This window comes from Ambystoma mexicanum, chromosome 11 (assembly GCF_040938575.1).
Source record: "Ambystoma mexicanum isolate Mex_15411 chromosome 11, UKY_AmexF1_1, whole genome shotgun sequence".
In the NCBI taxonomy this organism is placed as follows: domain Eukaryota; kingdom Metazoa; phylum Chordata; class Amphibia; order Caudata; family Ambystomatidae; genus Ambystoma; species Ambystoma mexicanum.
In genome coordinates, this window is record NC_090934.1 from 246,906,209 (window position 1) to 246,928,474 (window position 22,266).

Consider the following 22,266-nt stretch of genomic DNA (forward strand, 5'->3'; position numbering starts at 1 on the left):
GTGAAATCTAGGGTTAATCTCATTCAGAGATATACATAGAGTGGAATTTTCCAACCCAGACCGATTTGACCAAGTCATGTTGCATATAGGATCTAACATCATAAATGATATTAGAGTTGACGCACTAATAAAGATGTCCCGGGGGAATAGCTCAGCGGCAACGTGCTCGCCTTAGAAGCAAGACTACACAAAGCAACACAGTTTCGATCCCTAGGTCTGCGCTTAGAAACCTCTGGGCACGTAATAAATACGCAACAAAGACAAAAAAAACTACTGAAAAACAAACAATTCCTGTAACAGCATCTTGATGCCCGCGGGCTGTGTGAGCGCTTTAAAAAATGCAAAATAAATAAATAAAAAATAAATAAGAGATGGCTTTGCCAGATTGCAATGCTATTCAGTTCGGGGGCCAACAGAAATGTGCACAGTTGCACAGAATAGATAGTACAGTTTCAAATCTTAAAAAAGTAATGAGAAAGAAAATGAAGGACATTTGAAAATTAACTATTGAAAGGGATCAGAACATTTAAATGAAAAAAGCTGCCAAATTCCAGTATGAAAACCTATTGAGGCAGCAACGAGCAGACATCATGCAAAATGATGCAGAGTTTATGTTGGGCATACTTAAAACAGAAATATCAGTGTTTTTTGGAATGTCATAAATGTTTTGGGGACCCCACAGAGCACTAATCAACTAAACGCAGTATCTGAGGTGAATTTAGTTGCTCATTTTGAAGCTTTATATTTGAATGCGGCCCAAGAAAATGAAGGCCCGGATCTAATTGTTAAAGGTAGCTTAACACAATCAGAGTTTTGTACTGACCAGGATCCGATATATGTGGTTGATTCAAAAGCAGCGATTGGCAAGCCCCTCGCCCTAATTCCTTGTCAAACAAGTTGTTTAAGGGGGACCCTACTACCCGGTCTTCTGGTCTTTCCATACTATTTAGTGAAAAAGCGGGCCGTGAAATTTTCACAAAGACATGGCGTACATCGTATATAATACCCATTTATAAGAGCGGTGCGAGGACTGATTAAGTTTCGCACTATTGCCATCTTGGATGCTGATAGTAAGGTCTTTGCATCTCTCTTGTTGTATCATGTGGAGGCCTGGGTGACTAGCGTGGGCAGAATAAATACGCGCCAGACAGGCTTCAGAAAAGCAGATAGCAGAAATCTGAATGGATTGATAGCGCTGTGCTGTGGGATCCCGTCTGGCTGAGTAATTATCCTACGTTTTACACCGCGTCTGTTGATCTTTCAGCCATCTTCAATTGAGTTAATCGTCATCTGCTTTCGTCGAAGTTGTCAAGATGGGGTATCCCAGATGACCTGTTACGACTGACCAGAGGCCGGCACGAATCCTCTACAATACAGGTGCGCCTGGATCAAGACGGGACGATGTCTCGTAAGATTGCTACTAAATACGGATTGAGGCAGGGTTGTTGTATTCTTGCACTCTGCCTCTTTAATTTATATGTCTCGGACATCTCAGAGCACTTCATTGCTGTGGTCGCCCCTCCAAAATCGGCCCATATTGTTTGGTCTGGTGGGTGTACGCAGACGACTTCTTACTATTTGGCCAGACTCCGAAGGGCCTCCAGAGACTACTCTCTGTCTTTTTGGAGTATGCTTCAATTAATTTGCCTATCGTAAACACTGCGAAAACTAAGCTTATCCAGTTTACGAAGCATAACAAGAAGCCCGCTCAAAAAATGGAGGAATGCAAATGAAAGTCTGACTCAAGAAGAAAGCTAAATGTATCTGGGCTTTCATGTACATTGTATCCAGCGTATACTACTGTCTATAAAAATGTGGAAACAGAAAGCCCAAATGCTAGTGTCACAGATGACAAAGATCAGCCTTCAATATTGCAGGTTTTCAGTCAAACCAGTATTGAGTTTTTCTGAATATAATATAAAGTTATACGGAAATTGATTTATGATCTTGAGTTATTCTGTCCTAGGATGTTAGATGTTTAAGACTCGATTGAATCTTTTATTTGGAGATGGTTCTGTGTTTATGAGTATCTAATGCGGTGCCATTACTCGGCGTAAGGTTTGAGCTATTGCTGAGATCTGTACAGGTCAGAGCTAGGTGGAGACTCTTGGCCTTGTACCAAAGTCTGATTCTCCTGGACAAAGACACAATGTATGAGGAATTGGGTAGGGTGATTGGGTGTAGGAACACTGTAACATTAAATTCCCTGAAAGAACGAAGTGAATGTTTACTTCCAAAAACTTAAATTGGGAAAACCAGCGCAGAATTCCAGGCCCGGGTTGGAACTGTGACACATGCAATTCATCAGGATGTCTGATATTCTATTGCTCATAGATTAAATAAGTACCCGCCCCTTTCACATCTTCAGCTGGAGCACAAGAAACGTCGGGTGGAGTCCCTTATATGAACATGTTTCCAAATCGCTACCGGCAAGAAGAAATGATGAGGTTTAGATGGAATCTTTTTCCCACTTGGGAAATTATGTTGAGAAGCAAGCAAACACTTGAGGAGAATTCGTTTTCTGCCAATTCTGTGAGGGTAAGCATCAGGTTGAGACATTGAAACATCTTCTGATTGACTGCAGTGCTTGTGGGCACAACCACCTTTGCATACAACACTGACATATTGTGGCAGAGGTGCTTGGGTGGTTATCCGCAGTGCTTAATTTGTAAGAAAATAAGTGCCAGGGCCCAAATATTTATTAGCCCGCGTGTAACACTGTGGGTGGGCAGTTCCCCACCAATGCTGCCACCACCCACAGCTGCACCCCACAGTGTCGACACAATTGGGGTCGAACTGCAGCTTGCACCTGATCATTGGGTTTGATGGATGCCCCAGCTATCATTACTTCATAATCAATCTGAGTCTGAGGCAATAAGTGCAGGGGCTGATAAATACATGCCAGGGTTGATCCCTGGCAAATATGCCCACAAATGAAGCACTAGTTATCCAGCGTCTGTGGGGATTGCAGTTACTAGTTTAGTTAGAAGTTTAAAATTAACCACTTAAGCGGATAATCTGACTCTGCATGCGTATTAAGAACATGATCTTTGAGATTTTATGTTTTTGTAGAAGCTTTTTTATTATTGAACTGTACATTTTAAAATATGGTGTAATTGCTTGATCTTGTAATTGTCTGTTTGCAAAATGTTTTATGTTGTAAAGGTTGAAGCTTGCTTTAGCCACACACAATAAAAACTAAAAATAGAGCATTCCTCTTTAGTATGAAGCACTCCCGCTTAGGTTAATGTTACCATTGTAAATCACCTTCTCTATATTATTTTTCTGTTTTTTAGTGGGGGTCCCTGGTCAATGTCCCACTCTTTTCTTTTAACACCCTAATAAACTGGCTCACCAATTGTTCTCATCTTTTCTGTAAATGTGCCACTGTATGTCATTTCTGATCGAAGTTGATAACCGTGTTCTTAAAATAAATATAATTGTACTGTGGTCCTCGTTCTGTGATGATCCGCCTCTGAGCCTTTCCTTTGGCCTTCAATGTTCCACACGGCCCCTCAGTCTGTTTACAATACATTGAACCCTGTTTCATCATCAGAAAAGGATATAGTCTTCCATCTCTGAGGCCTTCTTCTCACAGTTCGTTCCAAACTGCTTGTAGTCATCTTTAAAAAAAAAACATACCAGTGGTTAAGCAAAAGAAGGATGCTACAAAGACATCCATGTGCAGCCTCTCTCAATCGACATAATTCAAACCTTATGGCCCCATCACACTACATTGAGAACATCTGAGTGGGGTGCCATCACATCATCAGGCACTTCCAGGAATATTGCACTCTGAGGCCAGTAGAAAGAGCAGGAATGAGTGACATACTTCCTTTAATTTAATGTGGGTGTATAATGAGTGTGGAAATCCAAGTGAATAACTTCCCTAAGTGTGGTATACCGATGATGTGCAAACCAATGAGACTCCATTGGAGTGTATGAGGCAGTGATGTGGGCAATGAGTGAGCCTTTGAAGTGTATGACGCTGTGATATGGGCAATGAGTGAGCCTCCTGAAGTGTATACGGCTCTAATGTGGGCAATGAGTGAGCATCCTGAAGTGTATGCGGCTGTAATGTGGGCAATGAGTGAGCCTCCTGAAGTGTATACGGCTGTAATGTGGGCAATGAGTGAGCCTCCTGAAGTGCATGAGGCTGTGATATGGGCAATGAGTGAGCCCCTTGAAGTGTATGAGGTGGTGATGCTGGAAATCAGTGAGCCTTCTGAAGTGTACAAGGTGGTGATGTGGCAAATGAGTGAGCCTTGTGATATGTTTGAGGTAGTGATATGCACAATCAGCCAGGCTCCTGCCGCATGTGAAGTAGCGATGTGGGCAATGAGTGAGCCTCCTGACATGCATGAGGTACTGCTGTGGGCTATGAGCCGGCCCCCGGATGTGTGTGAGGTAGTGTATAAGGTATGGGGTAGAGTACTAGGAACACTGGGGTGCTGCGCTGATCAGCGTATTTTTTAAAGCACTGATCCTGCTGCCGTTTTGTTGGTTCCCACAGGACAGTGCTATTTTGTGCTAATGGTCAGAATGGAGAAAAGGTTTGAGGGAACAACAAACACCTAGGCAGTGGGTGTTTATATTTCAAGTTAAACCAAAAATGTTTTACTCTGTGGAACAAGAGAACTGATCAGTCTTGGTTGACCACAGCCGGTGCTTATGCCCTGTTAGCGGCATGTCGCTAGGCACCACGCCACTCCTACCTAAAGGACAGAGCATGTCAACCAAAAGTACCTTTCATGATTGACACACTGCTTCATGGGCGTAGAAATCCCCCCCACAATATTAAGTGTGTGGATATAATGTAATTTATCCCCCCAGAATTTGTGTCACTTCAGCATGTAAAATATGTCTGCAGTCTGCACTGCAGATTGCAGATGTCATGCGCAGGGACGTCATTTAGGGGTCGCCAGAGGTCGCAACTGCAACCTCTGAGGTCTCCCTTGCTACCGCTGTGGTCTCCCTTGCTACCCCTAAAAAAATGGGAAAATAAGTGTCCTTTTTTTTCTTTTTTATTATTTTTATTTTTTTGTAAAGCAAGCTCCTGGGCTGTGGCCAGCACCATGTAGCTCTTTACTTCTGGACTGGCTGGCTTTCTTGTTCAGGCCTCAAAAAAAAAAAAAAAAAAGAAGAAAAAAAAGAACAGGGGTGCCACAAGTCTAACACTTTCAGCACTGAACCTAAATAAGAAAGAATAGGAAAACCAAATAATGTGTCTTCATGGAATTCTATACAATAATTGTTAGACTCATTAAAGGATCATTTCAGGCACACTTCAGGGAGCGAGTCACTGATTTAGTCTGTTCTTAAACACCTAAGCACAGCCTTTCATACTTCTGAGTTCGATAAATGAGTACCAACACAGGTTGGGTGATATTGGATGTATATTTCTTTCTATATAAAACGCTTAAGTGTAAGTGCTATATAATAACACATCATTATCATTTGGCCATGGACATCTGCTTGCATTCACAGTAATTTGGTAATATGGGTCTATACACACTGATCCTAACGATACCTATGGCGGCGATACATTCTTGTATGAAATGTACATCACATTATAGTGATATCGTAAACATATTTTTTGTAGTGTACTTAGGAACAATGCTATGTGATGCCACTTCCTGTTTTATCAAGGGGTGAAAGGTTGAGTTCCATCACTTCCCACGATATCACTTCGGGGTGGGGTCAAATGACATCACCTCCTGTGATGTCATCAGAGGTCAAGGGTCGTGTGATGTCACTTCCGCTACCCCTGGCATTTTGGTGAAATGACATCCCTAGTCATGCGTACAAAAGTACAAGTTAACTTCAGACTGTCGGCAGCAGCGGCCTAAAACAAGAACTTGTGCTGCTTGCTCATGTGTGCCCCACGCCTGTGCATTTGGAACGTGCATAGGCCGGGGAACTGCATGTGTCCCTGCGCAGTGTTATGTTACCTTGCATTTATATGCACTGCTGCCCAGTCCTCAGCTTCCAGAACGAAGGAGAAGCCAGGCAGCGAGGCGTGCTCCTGCTGAGAGTGACTGACTGACAGCGTGTGTTAATATCACTCTGACTGCGACTCGACCTCCTGAAACCTCAGCTACCGTACTTAAGGTAAGTCAAATGGCCCCCCTCTCCCAGGTGCAGTGCCGGCCAGCATAGGGAGGATTTATTAGGGGGTATGTGCCAACGTCATATTTATACAGTTTCTAAAAATGTGCAGCGCGTTGCAAACTGATCAGGGAATCCTGACCTCTTAATGTTTCATCAAGAATTGAAAAACCTGAGGGTTGAACCCTCGTTTTATTTCATGATAACAGGAAAAGACAGGCTTCACCCCATGCCTCGTGAAGGTTTCAAATTGCATGCAGGTGACCCAACAGCACACTAGTGCTAAATTGGGCTGTTCTGTGCCTGCAATGTGCACTTTTAAACAATGAGCAAAATACATACGTCCCTGATGTGTTGCATTCACTGTTCACGTTTCGCATAGCCCCATTACAGAACATAAATGATAAATCAACACCCAAGACCCCTGTGTTGCGCAACGTGCTCACTAATGCATCGCAAACCTACGCGACTTCAGAAAAAAGAGCCCCCAGCTGAGAGGGATTCAATATTTACCTATTTGTACCTGCTGGTGGAACTCTTTATAGGTCGCCGCAGGCAAACTGGTTTGTGGTGACATACCTGGAGCACATACATCGGAGCGCTATTCTGGGAAGTTCTCCATTGTTTGGAAAATTAAGCTATTTGTTTATGTTGAAGCTCATAATGGGGTGCATTATGCAGTGTGGTCTTCACAATAATTAGGGTATTCGTGAGGACCACAAAAGTGGGTGTGAAATGCAAGTTGCCTCAGCCTGTACCCAGAGCAAAGGGATGAGCTCACACGTCTGTGGATTCATTTGAAGCAGTTGAACCCAACTACGGTACTGTGGTGGCTGTGGCTGAGGGGAGGTGTGCATCGCGGGGAGCTTGTTTAGGCTCTGCAGAGTTTGAATTCAGATTTAGGAACCATAAGAGTAGTGTGAGGTCAGAGCACCACCACCGCCACGCCACCTGCACCTTGTGGGAATTAAAAATCTATGATAGGGAGATGACCGTTTGGAAATCTTGTCGACTACAAAGAATAGTCTTTATTGCATTAACGCAGAAATGATAAATTACTTAGACCTGCACTCTGGGCTAATGTGTAAATACTACAAATGCCTGACCCCACAGCTCAACACCCCGAAAATAAGTGCAGACCAGTCACTTACATCATGCTACTTACCTGGTGACGGTGACCCGAGACAGCACTGTATGGCCTTGTTAGCGGGCCTCTTTCCCCCATGGACCTGCCTGCCAGTGCACATTCCTGTCCATGCTCCGTTGCAGTTTCCTTTCCCTTGTGTTGTGTGTTTGCCTCCCAGAGCTCCCAATGGTATATGCAGTATTAATGCTGTTGCTGTGAGAAGAAGCATTTTGCCATCTTCCCTTCCGTTCCCTTAGCACATCCAGAACAGTGCACTAGCTTATGGAAGTTCAAGTGGCTTATAATCTCTATTACCCACTTGCCCCCCTCAACCCACTGCTGGGTCCATACCTGGACTTCTTCACCACAGAGCGATGAGTGTATGTATACTGACACTGCATACAGTGCAGGTGAGGCAAACATGTGGTCTCAGACAAGTGCGGTGCAGGCCGGTATGGGGGGGCAGCCTCCAGCTAGCGGCAAGCAGAATTATAGTGTAAATAATAAATACAAGCATGTGTGCACAGCACTGGCTGGGCCTTGCCTCGACAGTGACCTGGAGAAGACTTCAAAATGAGGTACGACAATGGAGCATTACTAATAGTTGTAGAAAAGCACCCGAGGATATTGAGGGTGCTCTGAAGACTGAGGACAAAGTGTTGAGCAAGTGTACAGATGAGAGTTGTGGGGTACTAGTCATGGGGGAATGGGAAGTAAGGGACTGGGGTGCAGTAAAGTGGGGGAATGCAAAGTGAAAACGGGTTGAAAGGGTGCACAGGACAGAAAGAGAGGAGCAAGGGAGGGGAGAGATGGGAACAAGACTGTAGTGCTGATGAAAGATGGGGATGGTTTGCAGCACGGGGTGACCAGTGTGTGCAGGGGAGAGAGGGGTTCAGGAAAGACCAGAACACAGGGAGAGTGGTTTAGAGCAGAAATGTCATAGAATGTGCTTCGGGTTTAGATAAAACCATTGACTTAGGGATGTTTGCACGGCACAGCACTGGATTTTCATTTCATCTCTTAAACTCAGGACATCCTGTCCTCTCTCTCCTCCTCTCCCCTTCCTCCCTCTACACCCTGTTCTTCCTCTGACCCTTCTTCGGGCACCTCTCCCCCTCCTTCTCTGTCTTTCCCCTGTTCTCCCCAGGCAAGGTTTCTAGACAAGTCCGATCTATGAAAGTCCCATCAAAACAGGTTCATCCCTGTTCCTCCAAAGCCATCAAGGACCACATTGACTCCTTGGCTCCTGCCCTGGCCGACTTCTACAACCACTCCTTCACCATTGGAGTCTTCCCTTCAACCCTGAAGCACTCCCTTGTGCACCCTCTCCTTACAAATCCCTCTGCCGACCCGTCTTGCCCGGCTAACTATCACCCAATCTCCATCACTCCTTTCCTGAGCAAACTCTTGGAAAAGCTGGCCATCTCCCAGCTCAATCTTCACACTGAAGGTGTCGGTTGCCTCCATGATCATCAGTCTGGCTTCAGAGCTGCCAGAAACACGGAAACTGCTCTCCTGAACATCTGTGAAGACCTGCTCTCCAACCTTGATTCCAACACCCCCTGTGTCCTCATCTTACTTGATGTCTCTTCTGCCTTTGACACAGTCAACCATGCCATCCTGCTCAACCGTCTCTGTGGTAACCTGGCGGTCGCCGGTCAGGCCCTGATGTGGCTGACTTCTTTCCTCTCTGATCGACCCTCCTAGGTTCAACTTGAGTCCTTCCTCTCCTCTATCTCTATCTCTACATGTGCTGTTCCCCAGGGTTCCAACCTCTCTCCCTGTCTGTTCAACCAATACTTGGCACTCCTTGCCCACTGCATTGCCGGGCTCTGCCCCAACTTCCAGTGCTATGCAGATGACACTCAGCTCACTTTCAGGCTTCCCTCAGCCACCTCTTCTCCCTCTCTCATCTCTGACTATCTGTCCGCCATGCAGGAGTGGTGTGCCGCCAATGATCTCTGCCTTAATGCCAGTAAAACCGAGATTCACCTCATCGGCACATCGCTTCCTCCTTTCCTGTCACTCTCCGGCCGGCCTCTCTTGGCCCTCTTCCTGCTCCCACCTGTGAGGCCAAAAATCTCTGCGTCATCTTCCTCCATACTCTCCTTCTCTCCTCACATCTCTGACATCTCTAAGAAGTCTCACTACCAGCTGTACCTCCTCAGAGGTATTCTTCCATTTCTCTCCTTCCCCCAGAAGCTCACTGTCTCCAGAGCTCTGGTTCTCTCTAGGATGGACTGTTGCAACAGCCTCTTTCTAAATCTGCCTGCTTCTCTCCGTCCTCTGCAACTCATCCAGAACAGGATTGCAAGACTTATCCTTGACCTCAAGCCCAGGGATCGTATCTCTCCAGGACTGAAATCTCTGCATTGGCTCCCAGTGGCTGTGAGGATTAAGTTCAAAACCCTCTGCATTGTCCATAAGCCCTTCTGGGGCCTGGGGCCGCAATACCTTCAACTCTCTCTTCCTAAATATCTTGCTTCTCAAGCTCTTCGCTCATCCGCCTCCAACTCACCCAGGATCAGGCGCTCCTCCAAGCAACGAGTTGGTGGTAGATCTCTTTCTTCGGCGGGGGCCTCCCTCTGGAACAGCCTCCCTGCCTCCCTAAAACCTGAGGAGGATCATCTCCGGTTCCGGAAGCACCTCAAAACCTTCCTCTTTACTTCTGCGTTTTCTCCTCCTCTCCCCTGCTGACTTCCTGGCTGATACTGAAACTGCACTGGTTACCTGGCGACCCTCTGATCTCAAACCTAAGCCCCGTCCCCCACCAGTCGCACTCCTGCAATGCCTTTCTGGCAACCCCCGCACTTGGGGACTGTTTTATGTATCCCTACATTCCCACTACCAGCACTTGACACATGTTGTCTGCACTTGCCCTTGCATTTGTCACCCGCTGGCCTTACGTTTACTTTGTTTATTTATCTTATTATCCTATGTACTGCAGTGTCCCCTCCTCCCACCCCCTCTGCACTTTCCTCCTTCCCCTTCCCATGCACTTGTGCGATCTGAATGACACCTGGCCTAGTAGGAATGTTGTCTGTCTTCCCTCTGTTCCCCCTCGCCTCATCACACCTTGAAACATCTGTGTATTGGTGTGTTATAAATGCCATATCATGTCATACTACAAAGCCCTGTGTAAGTAATAACTTAATTGGAGCTGGAAACATACTACAGGTGTAATACAAATGTCTTATCCAGGGATGCCTTCAGCCACTCTATCAGCTCTTTGCATTTCCTTCACTGAAGTCTTGCTAAAAGCCAGCAATGGCAAGAGTATGCTTGTGTATATGTATTGGTTGTTTGCCAGGCACTGCCATTAAATGTCCAGGTACTTGCACCATTTTGCAGCTGCTATCATCCCAGGGTACCTAATACCACTATGGTGCTGCCTGGCAAGTGCCTTTTCCATGCCTACATTAAAACCCAAATGGCTGGCATTGCCAACACTTGTTTTAAAATAGGGATGTAACTGAATTTCTGGTACCCACCACAAGCTGAATAATGAGTTTTAGACAAGTTTTAATAGAGTCCACCGTAAGCCATCTGGGTTACCCAGAAAAAAAGAAAGACGAGCCTCGAGATTCACAACAGCACTTGTTCCGCTATCCATGTAAATCCAGTGAATACCCTGGTGCCGAGGTATGATTGCAGCTCATACACTGCTGTAAAGGGGCACACTCATGCCCCATCCTTGAGGGTTCAAGTGGAATAGGATAGGATGGGTTGGCGAAACTCCATAAAGCATCTGAACTTAAAGCGCAGGTGAGAGTATTTTAAAAGATCTCTCTAAAGGTCCATCGCTGGGAGATCTGGAGAAACACAAGAAGTGAAATGGATCATCACACCAACTGAGGTGGAAGAGAAAAACAAGGCCCGTGGGGGGAATATTATTAAGACCAAAGTATTTCCGTACATTTGGGTAAGTTCCTGTATAATCTACTGCATATGTCAGCGACGGGAAAGATGTAAAGGAGTATCTGCCAGCAGACAATTCCTGCCTCTCCCCGCCCAAGTCCCCAAGGTGTCCTGTCCCCCTAGATTCTATGGGTCTCCTACGCCCCTGCACTGCTTTAGGTGCTTTTACCCCATACCTCTAACCTTTACCTCTCCCTCGCCCCTCCCCCCCCCAGAGTCTAACCCAGAAGCATCCACCGGGCACACCGGATATGATTGAATTAACAACCGGTAAGCAAACCCATATTAACTTTACTCAAAGGACCACTACGCAAGCCCAACCTACCACTAGGTAAGACATGACCACTAACTTGTTTTCTTTCCTTCTCTTTCTTGGTGCATTTCCATCCTCTTCCTTTGTACGCATATACCCTGCACTATATAACGTGACTTCAAATGCAATGTGCAAATGCATAACTTGGCAAACGTGCAATGTAGCCTGTAATACTAATAATGTATGGTATTCACCCTAAATGTGATACACTCACCTAACTGACATTGCATTGCTCCTTAAACAGTATTTTTAAAGAAAATGCCTTGGTACTCACAACTGGCGCTTCACATATTTTCATGGACTATACGTAACTATATGTCCATTGCAGTGCGGTTAAAATCTCTACAGCCTTGATAAAGACCCCTGTTGGGTTGAATCACGTGTCAGCACCTCAAATGTTAATAAAACAAGCACTCTAAATCCTTTAAGTCAACCAAGACTGATCATTTCTCTCGTTCCACACAGTAAACCATTTTTGGTTTAACTTGAAATATAAACATGCAGCGTCTAAGTGTTTGTGGCTCCCTCAAACCTTTTCTCCTGTGTGAGGTAGTGATGTGGGCAATGAGTGAGGCTACTAAAGTGTATGAGGCAGTGATGTGGGAAATAAGTGAGCCTCCAGAACTGTATGAGGCACTGATGTGGGCAATGATTGACCCTCATTAAGTGGATGAGGCAGTGATGGGGGGAATGAGTGAGCCTCCTGAAGAATTGTAGGCAGTGATATGGGCAATGGTTCAGGCTCCTAAAATGCATAAAGCAGTGATGTGAATAATGAGTCAGGCTCCTAAAGTGTATGAGGCAGTTATGTGGGCAATGAGTGAGAGTCTTATAGCGTAAAGGGGTAGCGTTGTGGTAAATTAGTGAGCCTCCTCATGGTGTATGAGGCAGCAATGGGCAATGATTGAGCCTTCTGGCGTGTATGAGGCAGCGAGGGGGAGACCTAGTGGGCTCCCTAAGGGTATGAGGCAGTGATATGGGCAATGAATGAGCCTGCTGAATTGTGTGAAGCATTGACGTTTAAGTGATACCTTCTCATTGACGTATCCACGACCAGAAATGTGCACAATGATTAGAACAGTATGGTGCTATGCCAGTGACGATACGAATAAGGGAGACTCCATTACATTTTGACGTCAGGGATGCAGAAAGTGGAAGGATCGAGTAACGTAACAATGAGCAACCCTCACTGAAATGTAATGTTTGCCCACATGGCTGCTGTGGGGGCAGAAATGCTGCTGCAAGAGTGGCCCCAGGGCCCTTTGTGTATTACCAAATGCATGTGCTTTGTGGATGCACATAGCACACGTGGCACGTCCTCATTTGCATGGGGTGAAAAGCATGCACATGAGGGACTCAGGTTGTCCGTGTGCATGCTCAGCATTATGAAAGCATGCACATCTAAATTCTGACCCTGGAGGTGGCACACCTGCACTGCGCACTACAGTGTACACATTCCAAGATTAATATGCTCTCTGGTGACCAGTGCACCCCCCAAACCCCATGTAAACATGTACTCACGTTATGATCTAATGCTGTCAGCATGGATCTACATTAGTGAGTGCAAGAGCCGACAGAAGCATGAGTCACATGCTGCACTGCTTCTGTGCGCTGTGGGGGCAGATATTCCTATGTTACAGTAATTGCTTGGAAAGAATTGAACTACACCTGGTGTTGTATCAGATACAGCCCGGGCTTGGAAACCCCATATGATAATAAATGGGACTATTGGAGTGTGAGATGTCAATCACCTCAGAATGAGTCTCCTTCAAAGAGAATGAGGCCAGTGTTGGGTGGAAGTGCCATTAGGAGTTTCAATTAGCCTGGCTAGCCAGGTTGCTCTGCTGCCCTTGGGCTCTTTCATGCTCACCTTCAAATTTGAGGGCCGCTGTGATCATCTCCACACACTTGTCTCGCACAGAGTTGCCAGTGCGGAAGAGAGGGTTCAGGGCACAGTTGTCTGATGGGGATGTGGGTGTCTTGGGTGTTTCAGGTTTTGTTCTGTTGCCATTAGATCTGAAAAACATTGAATAATGTGTGATTTGTTTTCTCTGCATCCTTGAGCGCAGCTCCCTAGCATCACTGCCCCACAACTCACACACACACACACACACAATTTCTTCAAACTAGAACACATTCCTGCCACTTATTAAACAAACTCATACCTGTCCTCTTTGCTTTCCACAGACTTTTTCTGAGAGTTCGGTGGTGATCCCATTGGGATGGAGTTGATTGGCAGCCTCCTATATTTCAGTCAATAGAATATGAAATCTAATTACGTCATGAGTAACACAGAACGTTGACAATCTAGCAACAGAAGATTTCAGGTTCAACATTACTCCTACAGCACAGCAGTAGATGAACAGGATGATGCATGGGGGCTGCTCTTACAGCAGGGTATTGATACAATGGTCCAGGTGGTTCTTTACAGCAGCACCCGAGTCGGGTGTAATGATCTAGGACAGCAGACTGCAAGCAGCAGTTTGCCAGATGGAATATGGCTTGGATTAAGACTTGCATGATCCCCCATGGGATAGAGCTGATGGGAGTTGTAGTTCCAAATATCTGTTGAGTAAAAGGTCACAGAACCTTGATCTCATGGGACTTCTGCCAGAGAATCTGGTTTGATATTGTTATTGTGATTCGGTGGGTTGTACCGCAGCAATGGGTTAGATGTTGTCATTCACGGGAGCCATTCAGCAGAGGAAATGTTTATTAAGAATTAACAGTAAAAAAATATATAACTATGTGGTTCTCTCTCGTTAATCATTCAAAGCTTTTTAAAAATTACAGGGCCTGCAGTAGCAGCCCTGTAGTTATGGTTAAGTTGCTCAACCCATAGGAAGAGCACTTTTTGGGCAGCTTATAACTTTGTGCCCCTGGACGAATCCTCATTAAACTTTACAAAGACAGTATATTTCCCTGTAACGTTTGGTGAGGTTTCTTCACGGAGGCGGAGGGCAAAGTTATAGAGGGGTGGCACGCAAAATGTGTGTTTTTTCCCATAGATGCAATGAAAAATAAATTTTGCTCATGTCTACAGCCCAAACTGCTGGATGGATTTTCACTAAATATGCGGCAGGAGCAGCGGCTTGATTCAGAAATTGTGCTTTTGTAAATTTGGTGTAAATCCGTCCAGTAATTCTTTTTCTAACGACCAAAAAGTAGGTAAAAAGAAATGTGTGATATCTGGGGTCAGTCCATGCCCACTGATTAGATGGTGAAAAGCGTGAGGTGTGTCATATTTTTGGAAACAACTGCCGTGTTGGATCCGTGGACAGGCACAGCTGGCTGCGGACAGCGTGGTGGGGAAAAAAGTCAGGAAACACATTTTGGGTCATTTGCTGGTGGAAACAGGGGCTGGGAAGGGTGGGTGAGTGGAAACAAGATGACGTGGAATGAAGTGAAAGTGTTTTTATAGGTGAATAAACGGTTTGGAAATGCCGCCCAGTCTGCAGTCTATTTCAGTGTCTGCGGACATCCCTTCAATTGCAGGAGGGTCAGAGTGAGTTTTATTAGTTGACGGTGTATGGTACATACGTGTTATATAGTTAATTGTGCTGTCGTTAGTGGCCAGATTCTGGAAGCCATGGCCACAGGTACAGGTGGCATGCCCTCATTTGCATGGGTGAAAAACATGCACATGAGGGACTCAGATTGCCCATGTGCATGCCCAGTATTATGAAAGTCTGGAGGTGGCACACATGCGCTGCACACCGCAGTGTACACATTCCAAGATTAAGATGCACTGTGGTGGCCAGTGCACCCCCAAAACCCCATTAGAAATGTACTCACGTTATGATCTAATGCTGCAGTTCATGGCCCCCAGAATATGTGCTCTGGGCACAACCACCACAGTAGTAATAATTGTAAAGTAATTGTAGGTATTGAAGTGGGAGTACAAAGTGTTTGTAATACAAAGGAATGATGTAATTGAACTGGATGTAATTGGACACGCAGGAAAGTAGGTACAATGATAAGTGGCTACAGATTGCAATGCACCAAATGTTTATGTGCCACAGTGTTAGTCAACATTGAAATAACAGGCGAAGGAATTTGTATTGCCAATGTGCATTATGAACATTTACATCTTACTGTGGAGTGCAATAAGGGGCATGTGTATGAAGGCAGAAATGGATATGATTGTGGGAATAGATGTACACAGAAGCTAGTAAGCCTGTACTCCACTGTTCGTGTGTCTATAATTTTACGTGATCAGTGTACTTGTATTTACCTTACTATTATTCATTCAGGTTTCAGCAATGATGACAGACACAGTGTGAAGCTTTTGTGTTAGGTTTAAGGATGAAAGTCAAGACCCTTGCATTATCCACAAGGCTTCTCTGAGGCACAGTATCTGCAGACCTTTTTGACAAACAACTTTTCTTCATGATACCTTAGATCTTGTCGCTGTAAGTCTCTGCTGGGGAAACACTTCTCATAGCAGAAAGCAGAGGACAGATTATTATTGACATGTTGGGAAATCTGTGCCTGTATGGACCGCACCTGAGGTTATTTTTTAAAGAAAATGTAAATGTATTTGGAAAAGGTGCATTGATAGCTAGAAAAATGGAAGCAAATATTGTGCTATGTGGTTTACTTTAAATATTTTGTTGTTTTTCAGTACACTGATTGCCAATAATATTGTTCATTTTTGTTAAATGTGTTTCTAAAAACAAAACTGACTCGGGCACGCTGTGAACAGCACATTTGTTTTCCCTGCATCCTTGAGCAGCTCCCTAGCATCCCTCTCCCCACCAAACACACACACACACACACACACTCTTCAAACTAGGACACATTCCTGCCACATATTAAACAAACCCATACCTGTCCTCTTTGCTTTCCACAGACTTTTTCTGAGAGTTCGATGGTGATCCCATAGAGATGGAGCTGATTGGCGGCCTCCTATAATTCATTCGATAGAATATGAAATCTAATTACATCATGAGTAACACAGAACATTGACAATCTAGCAACAGAAGATTTGAGGGTTAACATTACTCCTACAGCATAGCAGTAGATGAACAGGATGATGCATGGGGGCTGCTCTTACAGCAGGGTATGGATACAATGGTCCAGGTGGTTCTTTGCAGCAGCACCAGGGTTGGGTGTAATGATATAGGACAGCAGACTGCAACCAGCAGTTTGCCAGATGTGCTATGGCTTGGACTATGACTTGCATGATCCCCCATGGGATAGAGCTGATGGGAGTTGTAGTTGTAGTTCTAAATATCTGTTGAGTAAAATGTCACAGACCCTTGATTTTATGGGACTCCTGCCAGAGAGCCTAGTTGGATATTGTTTTTGTTATTCATTAGGTTGCACCACAGCAAGGGGTTAGATGTTGTCATTCACGGGAGCCATTCAGCAGAGTAATTTATTTATAAAGAATGAACAGTAAAAGAAAATAACTACGTGGTTCTCTCTCTTTAATCATGCAAATGTTTTTTATATATTACAGGACCTGCGGTGGCGGCCCTGTAGTTATGGTTAAGTTGCTCAACCCATAGGAAGAGGACTTTTTGGGCGGCTTGTAAATTCGGCCCCCCTGGACAAATCCTCATTAAACTTTGCAAAGACAGTATATTTCCCCATCAGATTGAGAGGTTTTTTCATGGGGCGGGGGGCAAAGTTCTAGAGGGAGCCCCAAAATGTGTGGTTTTTCCCGTAGACACAATGGAAATTAAATGTTGCTCACGCCTACAGCCCAAACCGTTGGATGGATTTTCACCAAATTTGTGGCAGGAGCAGCAGCTTCATCCCGATATCATGCTTTTGTAAATGTGGTGTTAATCCCCCCAATAGTTTTTTTTTAAAACAACCAAAACATGGGTAAAAACAATTAGTAATATCTGGGTTCGGTCTGCGCCCACTGATTAGATGGTGAAAAGCGTGAGGTGTGTCATATTTTTGGAAACACCTTCCTTGTTGGATCCGCCAACAGGCACAGCTGGCTGTGGACAGTGTGGTTGGTTTAAGAATGAAAGTCAAGACCCTTGCATTATGCACAAGGCTTCTCTGAGGCATGGGAACACACTATCTGCAAATCTTTTTGACAAACTCCTTTTCTTCATGATACCTTAGATCTTGTCACTGCAAGTCTCTGCTGGGGAAACGCTTCTCATAGCAGAAAGCAGGGGACAGATTTTTAAATCCGTGCCTGTGTGGACCGCACCTGAGGTTATTTTTTAAAGAAAAGGTAAATTTATTGGGAAAAGGTGCATTGATAGTGGGAAAATGGAAGTAAATATTGTGTTACGTGGTCTACCTTAAATATTTTGTTGTTGTTTTTCAGTATACTGATTGCCAGTAATATTGTTCATTTTTGTGGCATGTTTTTCTAAAAATGAAACTGACTCAGCATATGAACGATTTCATTTTCATGTGTCCTTGAATACAGCGCACTAAGAATTTGTATTTAAATCTGATGTAGGAAAGTAAAAGTTCTATTTCGGAAAGCTTTGCTTTGAAGCGTTTGGTCTTCTGCGACATTGGAAGAATGGATTCACAAAATGCAATGTAAGCAAGATTTTAAATTATATTTATTGAAGTGTGGATTGCAAGTGTACTGTGTGCCATATGATGAATGTCCTGACGGACGAATGGTCAATTTGACGCAAAAAGTAGCCATTGTATGCGTGAATTGCACCTTAAATGTATAGCCAAAATCAGAATGTACTGCTGATATTTAACTGTAAAGTGGTTACTGAAATATGTTTTTGCATCTTGATTTTATATAGTTTTATAGTGCCGATGTGCGCATGTCATGGGTACAGCCTACCAGCCGATGTTTTTTTTATTCAACAGTATTTGGACAATAATTATCAACAACGGATATGTAATAACAATCATCTGGGATGACCACCAGACAACAATCTGTCCATTTGCGGTTGCAGTAACAAGGAGCAACATTGGAGCATATAGGTTCTAGAAACATGTGGATGTGAAACTATTGCTTTCATTTCAATTTTCAAGCACTCATTTCCACTTTGTAATTGAGCGCCATATGCGTACATTACTCATTGGTCATAGAAGATCCTTTTTGGTGAAGAACGAAAATACTAGCATTAATGGGTCGATGATCGGATTTGGCATTAGAAGATCACAGTTGACAGTTTCACACAAAATGAGAGTGATACAAAGTTCGATAGCTGTGAACTGTATTCAACAATTAAAGTTTTTGTGGACTTAATGGAATGTTTTTTTCGTTGTGTCAAAATGAAAAGTACTTGTTGCGGTCTTGACTATTGTTGTTTTCTTCAAAATAAAATGTTTCTATCATTTTTGTAAAAAGAGTAAGGTTTTGCATTTGTTGTAGATGTGTGTGCCTAAGTGCCTCGTTTTGCGTTAGATAAGCTTATGATGTTGGTGATGACAGGGTACGTTTGGCAGGCTGCCCACTAACGTTTTTGAAAAAGGTGGAGCTCATTTTGAACATTTAGTGATGTTAGCATTATGGGTGGGCTAACGTGATCAGTGCCACAAGGGCTTTTGAAGTTAGGATGATAGCATCTTATTAAGTCTATCTAGCTTACTGAGAAATGTAAAGGAGATGGAACATATAAGAATATTTTGTTAGTGCTATTTTTTTAACTGTGAAAGGTGGTTCCTAAAGGAACTTTTTTTTGTTGTTTTTTTATTATTTTGGTTTTTTTTGCAGGAGAGTTTAGAATGCAAGGTGCAGAGGAAAATTAGAGAAGAGGCACGAACCACAAATGTGGAATGGCAGGTTGACAGGGGAAGATGTTGGGCGTATGTAACATCTAAGGTAGGAGGCAGTGTTTCTCATGCCCTTGATTACAGCTAAAAAAGCACTTGAAATTGCTTCCCCCTGCAGAGTGGTGTGTTGCAGTATATACAGAGGACTGTTGTCTTCAAAAGATATATATCAACAGCCTATTTTATTGCTTGCAAGGTAGCTGGTGGGATTTTGTGGCCCACAGAAGTAGACTGTGCGGTTACTGTACTGGTTGAGGAAGATGAGGTGGAGGAAGTCAGGCTATTATTTTCTAAGAAAGAAACCGCCTTTCTGATAGCATTGCATGGTTGGATTGGGTGTTGTGGCACAAGAAGGTGGTCCCGTAGGAGAACTGTCCAGGTAGGCACTTCCTCTACCTCATCTTCTTGATCCTCTTCATTGTCTTTGGAAGTACTGCACTTTTTTGTTGTGTAAGACCTCCAGCTAGTGGTGGTGGTGGCTATTGGGGAGGCGGGATGGCAATAACTGATGCCATTTTTAAGATAATATTCTTTGAAGTATGTGGTCTGTACTAGATTGTTAATGGATAATGAGTAAGGATGGGTGTAGGAGCTGTGCAAGGGGAACATTTTAACCTTGAAAGTTCCTAGATCAGTAGAAAATGCAGTTCCGAAATGTCTGCAAAGCTCGACATGATCAGGAAGTGCGAATGCGTTTGTGGACACGTCATTATGCTGCACGCGAGCGCGTGGTCATGTGACACTGTCTGGAAGGTCTGTGATGACATCAGAGGTTCACGGACATCGGCAGGCGCAAAAACAGTGGAACAAGTTGCAAAAAGTGTATAGAAGTGTTAAAAATAATGCTAGAAGGTGGGAAATTACAGAGTTTTAAGGTGAAACTTTGTAAATTGGCCAAAACCTTTGCTATATTGCAGTAGGTATGATATTAGTAAGCTGTAGGAAATTTGCATGAACTGGTAAAAACCTATGACATTATGTGATGTCATCAGTTAAATCCTGGGTGTTAGTCTTACAGTGCATGATGCTGGTGTGAGTAATGGTTGCTAAACTTACCATAACTGACTAATTTCTGAGGTTTTTCCATTTTACTTGTAACCATAACGTCCCTTTAACAATATTTTTTCATTGAATTTCATAGGTTTTTATTGGTGCAACTTAACCATAATGTCCGTTTAAAAAGTTTTTTAGTGACTATGTGAACACAAAACATAGAAACCCATCTATCAATTAATAATACAACTTCTTGTGTCTTCTCTTTATTCTCAGATGATCAGATGTCAAAAAGTCAACATCATCATGATTTTCTATTGCATTCATTCAATAAAAAAATATAATTTCAGAAAGCAATATATTTTATGAAGTGACGTTGAAATAACAAGTGATCACATACTCTTGTCACACATTTTAAGTTAAGTTGAACTTCTAGAGCAAAAACATAGGCACTACTATGAGTTTTCCTTAAAACAGACCACTCTTTAAACAAACAACTATTTTTAAAATGAAATATATCCTCATTTTCTCTACATCTCAATATTGTTTCAAAATATCCTCAGTAATGGTTCACACAGTGTAAAATATCACATATGGTGTGCCTCTCTCCATGTTAGATGGACTTGCAATGATTTTACTATTTACAAGACGCAGATCTTGCTGAAGAAATGTAATCAGAGATTTGTGAACAAATGTGTGCTCATTTGAAGAAAATGTTACATTGAGTGACAGAAATAAACCATTGAATGTCAAGAAGTACCAAGGAGAAAAGCAGGATACAATGAGAATGATTGCCACCTTCAATAGTGAAAGCCACCAAGTGCACAATATCAAGCGTGAAGGGTGGTATCGGTTGAAACTAGCTAGTGAGATGAACAAGTGTATATTGGGTAACGCATTGATAACCTATCTGAAAACACCTACAATAGAACACCCACAAAAAAGATGCTCAAGCCTACTTAGGGATATTCCAGGAACACCAACACGGTTTAATATTAAACCCAAATGTTTCTTCAAATATGGACATTGTAGGAGTTGTACATTTGTTGTAGCTATAATGTGAGGACACATATTTTGGGGAAATAATGAATGCAAGATCAATACTTACATACATTGATAAATGGAATGTGTTATTTGAAGTCTAATGTGTATGTGTGTAAAAATGCTACATCGAAATCACCTTTCACAAGTTGGGAGAGTGTATATAGGAACCTCTTAAATCAACTGCTTGTATAGAGGGAGCCATCTCTCTAGTAATTCCAGAAGGAGTGTACGCTTTGTCAAACTGCAGAAGGAAACTGAACATTTTCCACAATAGGATCTTCAGAATTATTATTGTCTGGGTATCTGTGTACACATGTTGAGAGAATAGTAAGAAACAGAGAGAGTGGGGGCGAGAGAACTGTGTTGGCAGTTTGCTTAAGTGCGATGTTTTATGTCTTAAGTGTGGCACTTAATTGTAAGGTGTACAAAGCATTTATTAGGAAAATTATTTTTTAGGTTGATTGTAGAAGTGGATGGTGATCGCTCATTGAATTAGGTGATTGTTACTAGTTATTTTGTGCCTCCTCTATCCATCATTATAAATCATACTTGTATTTACCAACAGATTTCAATAAATATGTCTTTCCTAGATTCAGATGTATTTACAATGTAATTTTGTGCTTAACATATCTGTTTTATTAAACAGACAAAACGGTCTGCTCATGAATGAGCATGATAGAAAAGTGATATCACTTCAGTTATCTCTGTCAAGTGTGGGGAACTGACATCCCTGCTCATACTTAAGGTTTGGCCCATTTAGCCATCTAAGCAATTCATGAATGTCCACACTCCTTGAGTACATTATAGATTGTGTACATATTGTGTAATGTTGTGTAATTCATGCCTTTGATTGTACTCCAACTTTTGGGAGCTATTCCGGTGGTAAAGCCACTGGAATACCACTCAATGGAATTATTGTTATCGCCACTTGGTCTGGGGGGTTTACTACCGGATTGCAAGTGGTGAGGGCGGTGTTAGTCCGCATTAATTTGGAGTCCACAGAACTCCATGGGGGATTGTGGCCGAATTACCACAGTGGTAA

The 22,266-nt window shown here is 43.3% G+C and overlaps 1 protein-coding gene across 6 annotated transcripts in view; it reads right to left on the minus strand.

The window, feature by feature from the left end:
- The window catches only part of LOC138503325 (transcription elongation factor A protein 3-like), a 305,734-nt gene that overhangs the window by 35,764 nt on the left and 247,704 nt on the right, over window positions 1-22,266 (minus strand). For all 6 annotated transcript variants that reach the window (XR_011279617.1, XM_069622954.1, XM_069622956.1 and 3 more), the window contains 4 exons: window positions 16,296-16,373; window positions 13,631-13,708; window positions 13,336-13,481; window positions 3,567-3,623 (listed from right to left, as the gene is read on the minus strand). Coding sequence is in view for 5 of the 6 variants with exons in the window: in XM_069622954.1 (XP_069479055.1) it covers window positions 3,567-3,623; window positions 13,336-13,481; window positions 13,631-13,708; window positions 16,296-16,373 (359 nt within the window). In the remaining variant the exon portion in view is untranslated. The remainder of the gene's footprint in view (window positions 1-3,566; window positions 3,624-13,335; window positions 13,482-13,630; window positions 13,709-16,295; window positions 16,374-22,266) is intronic.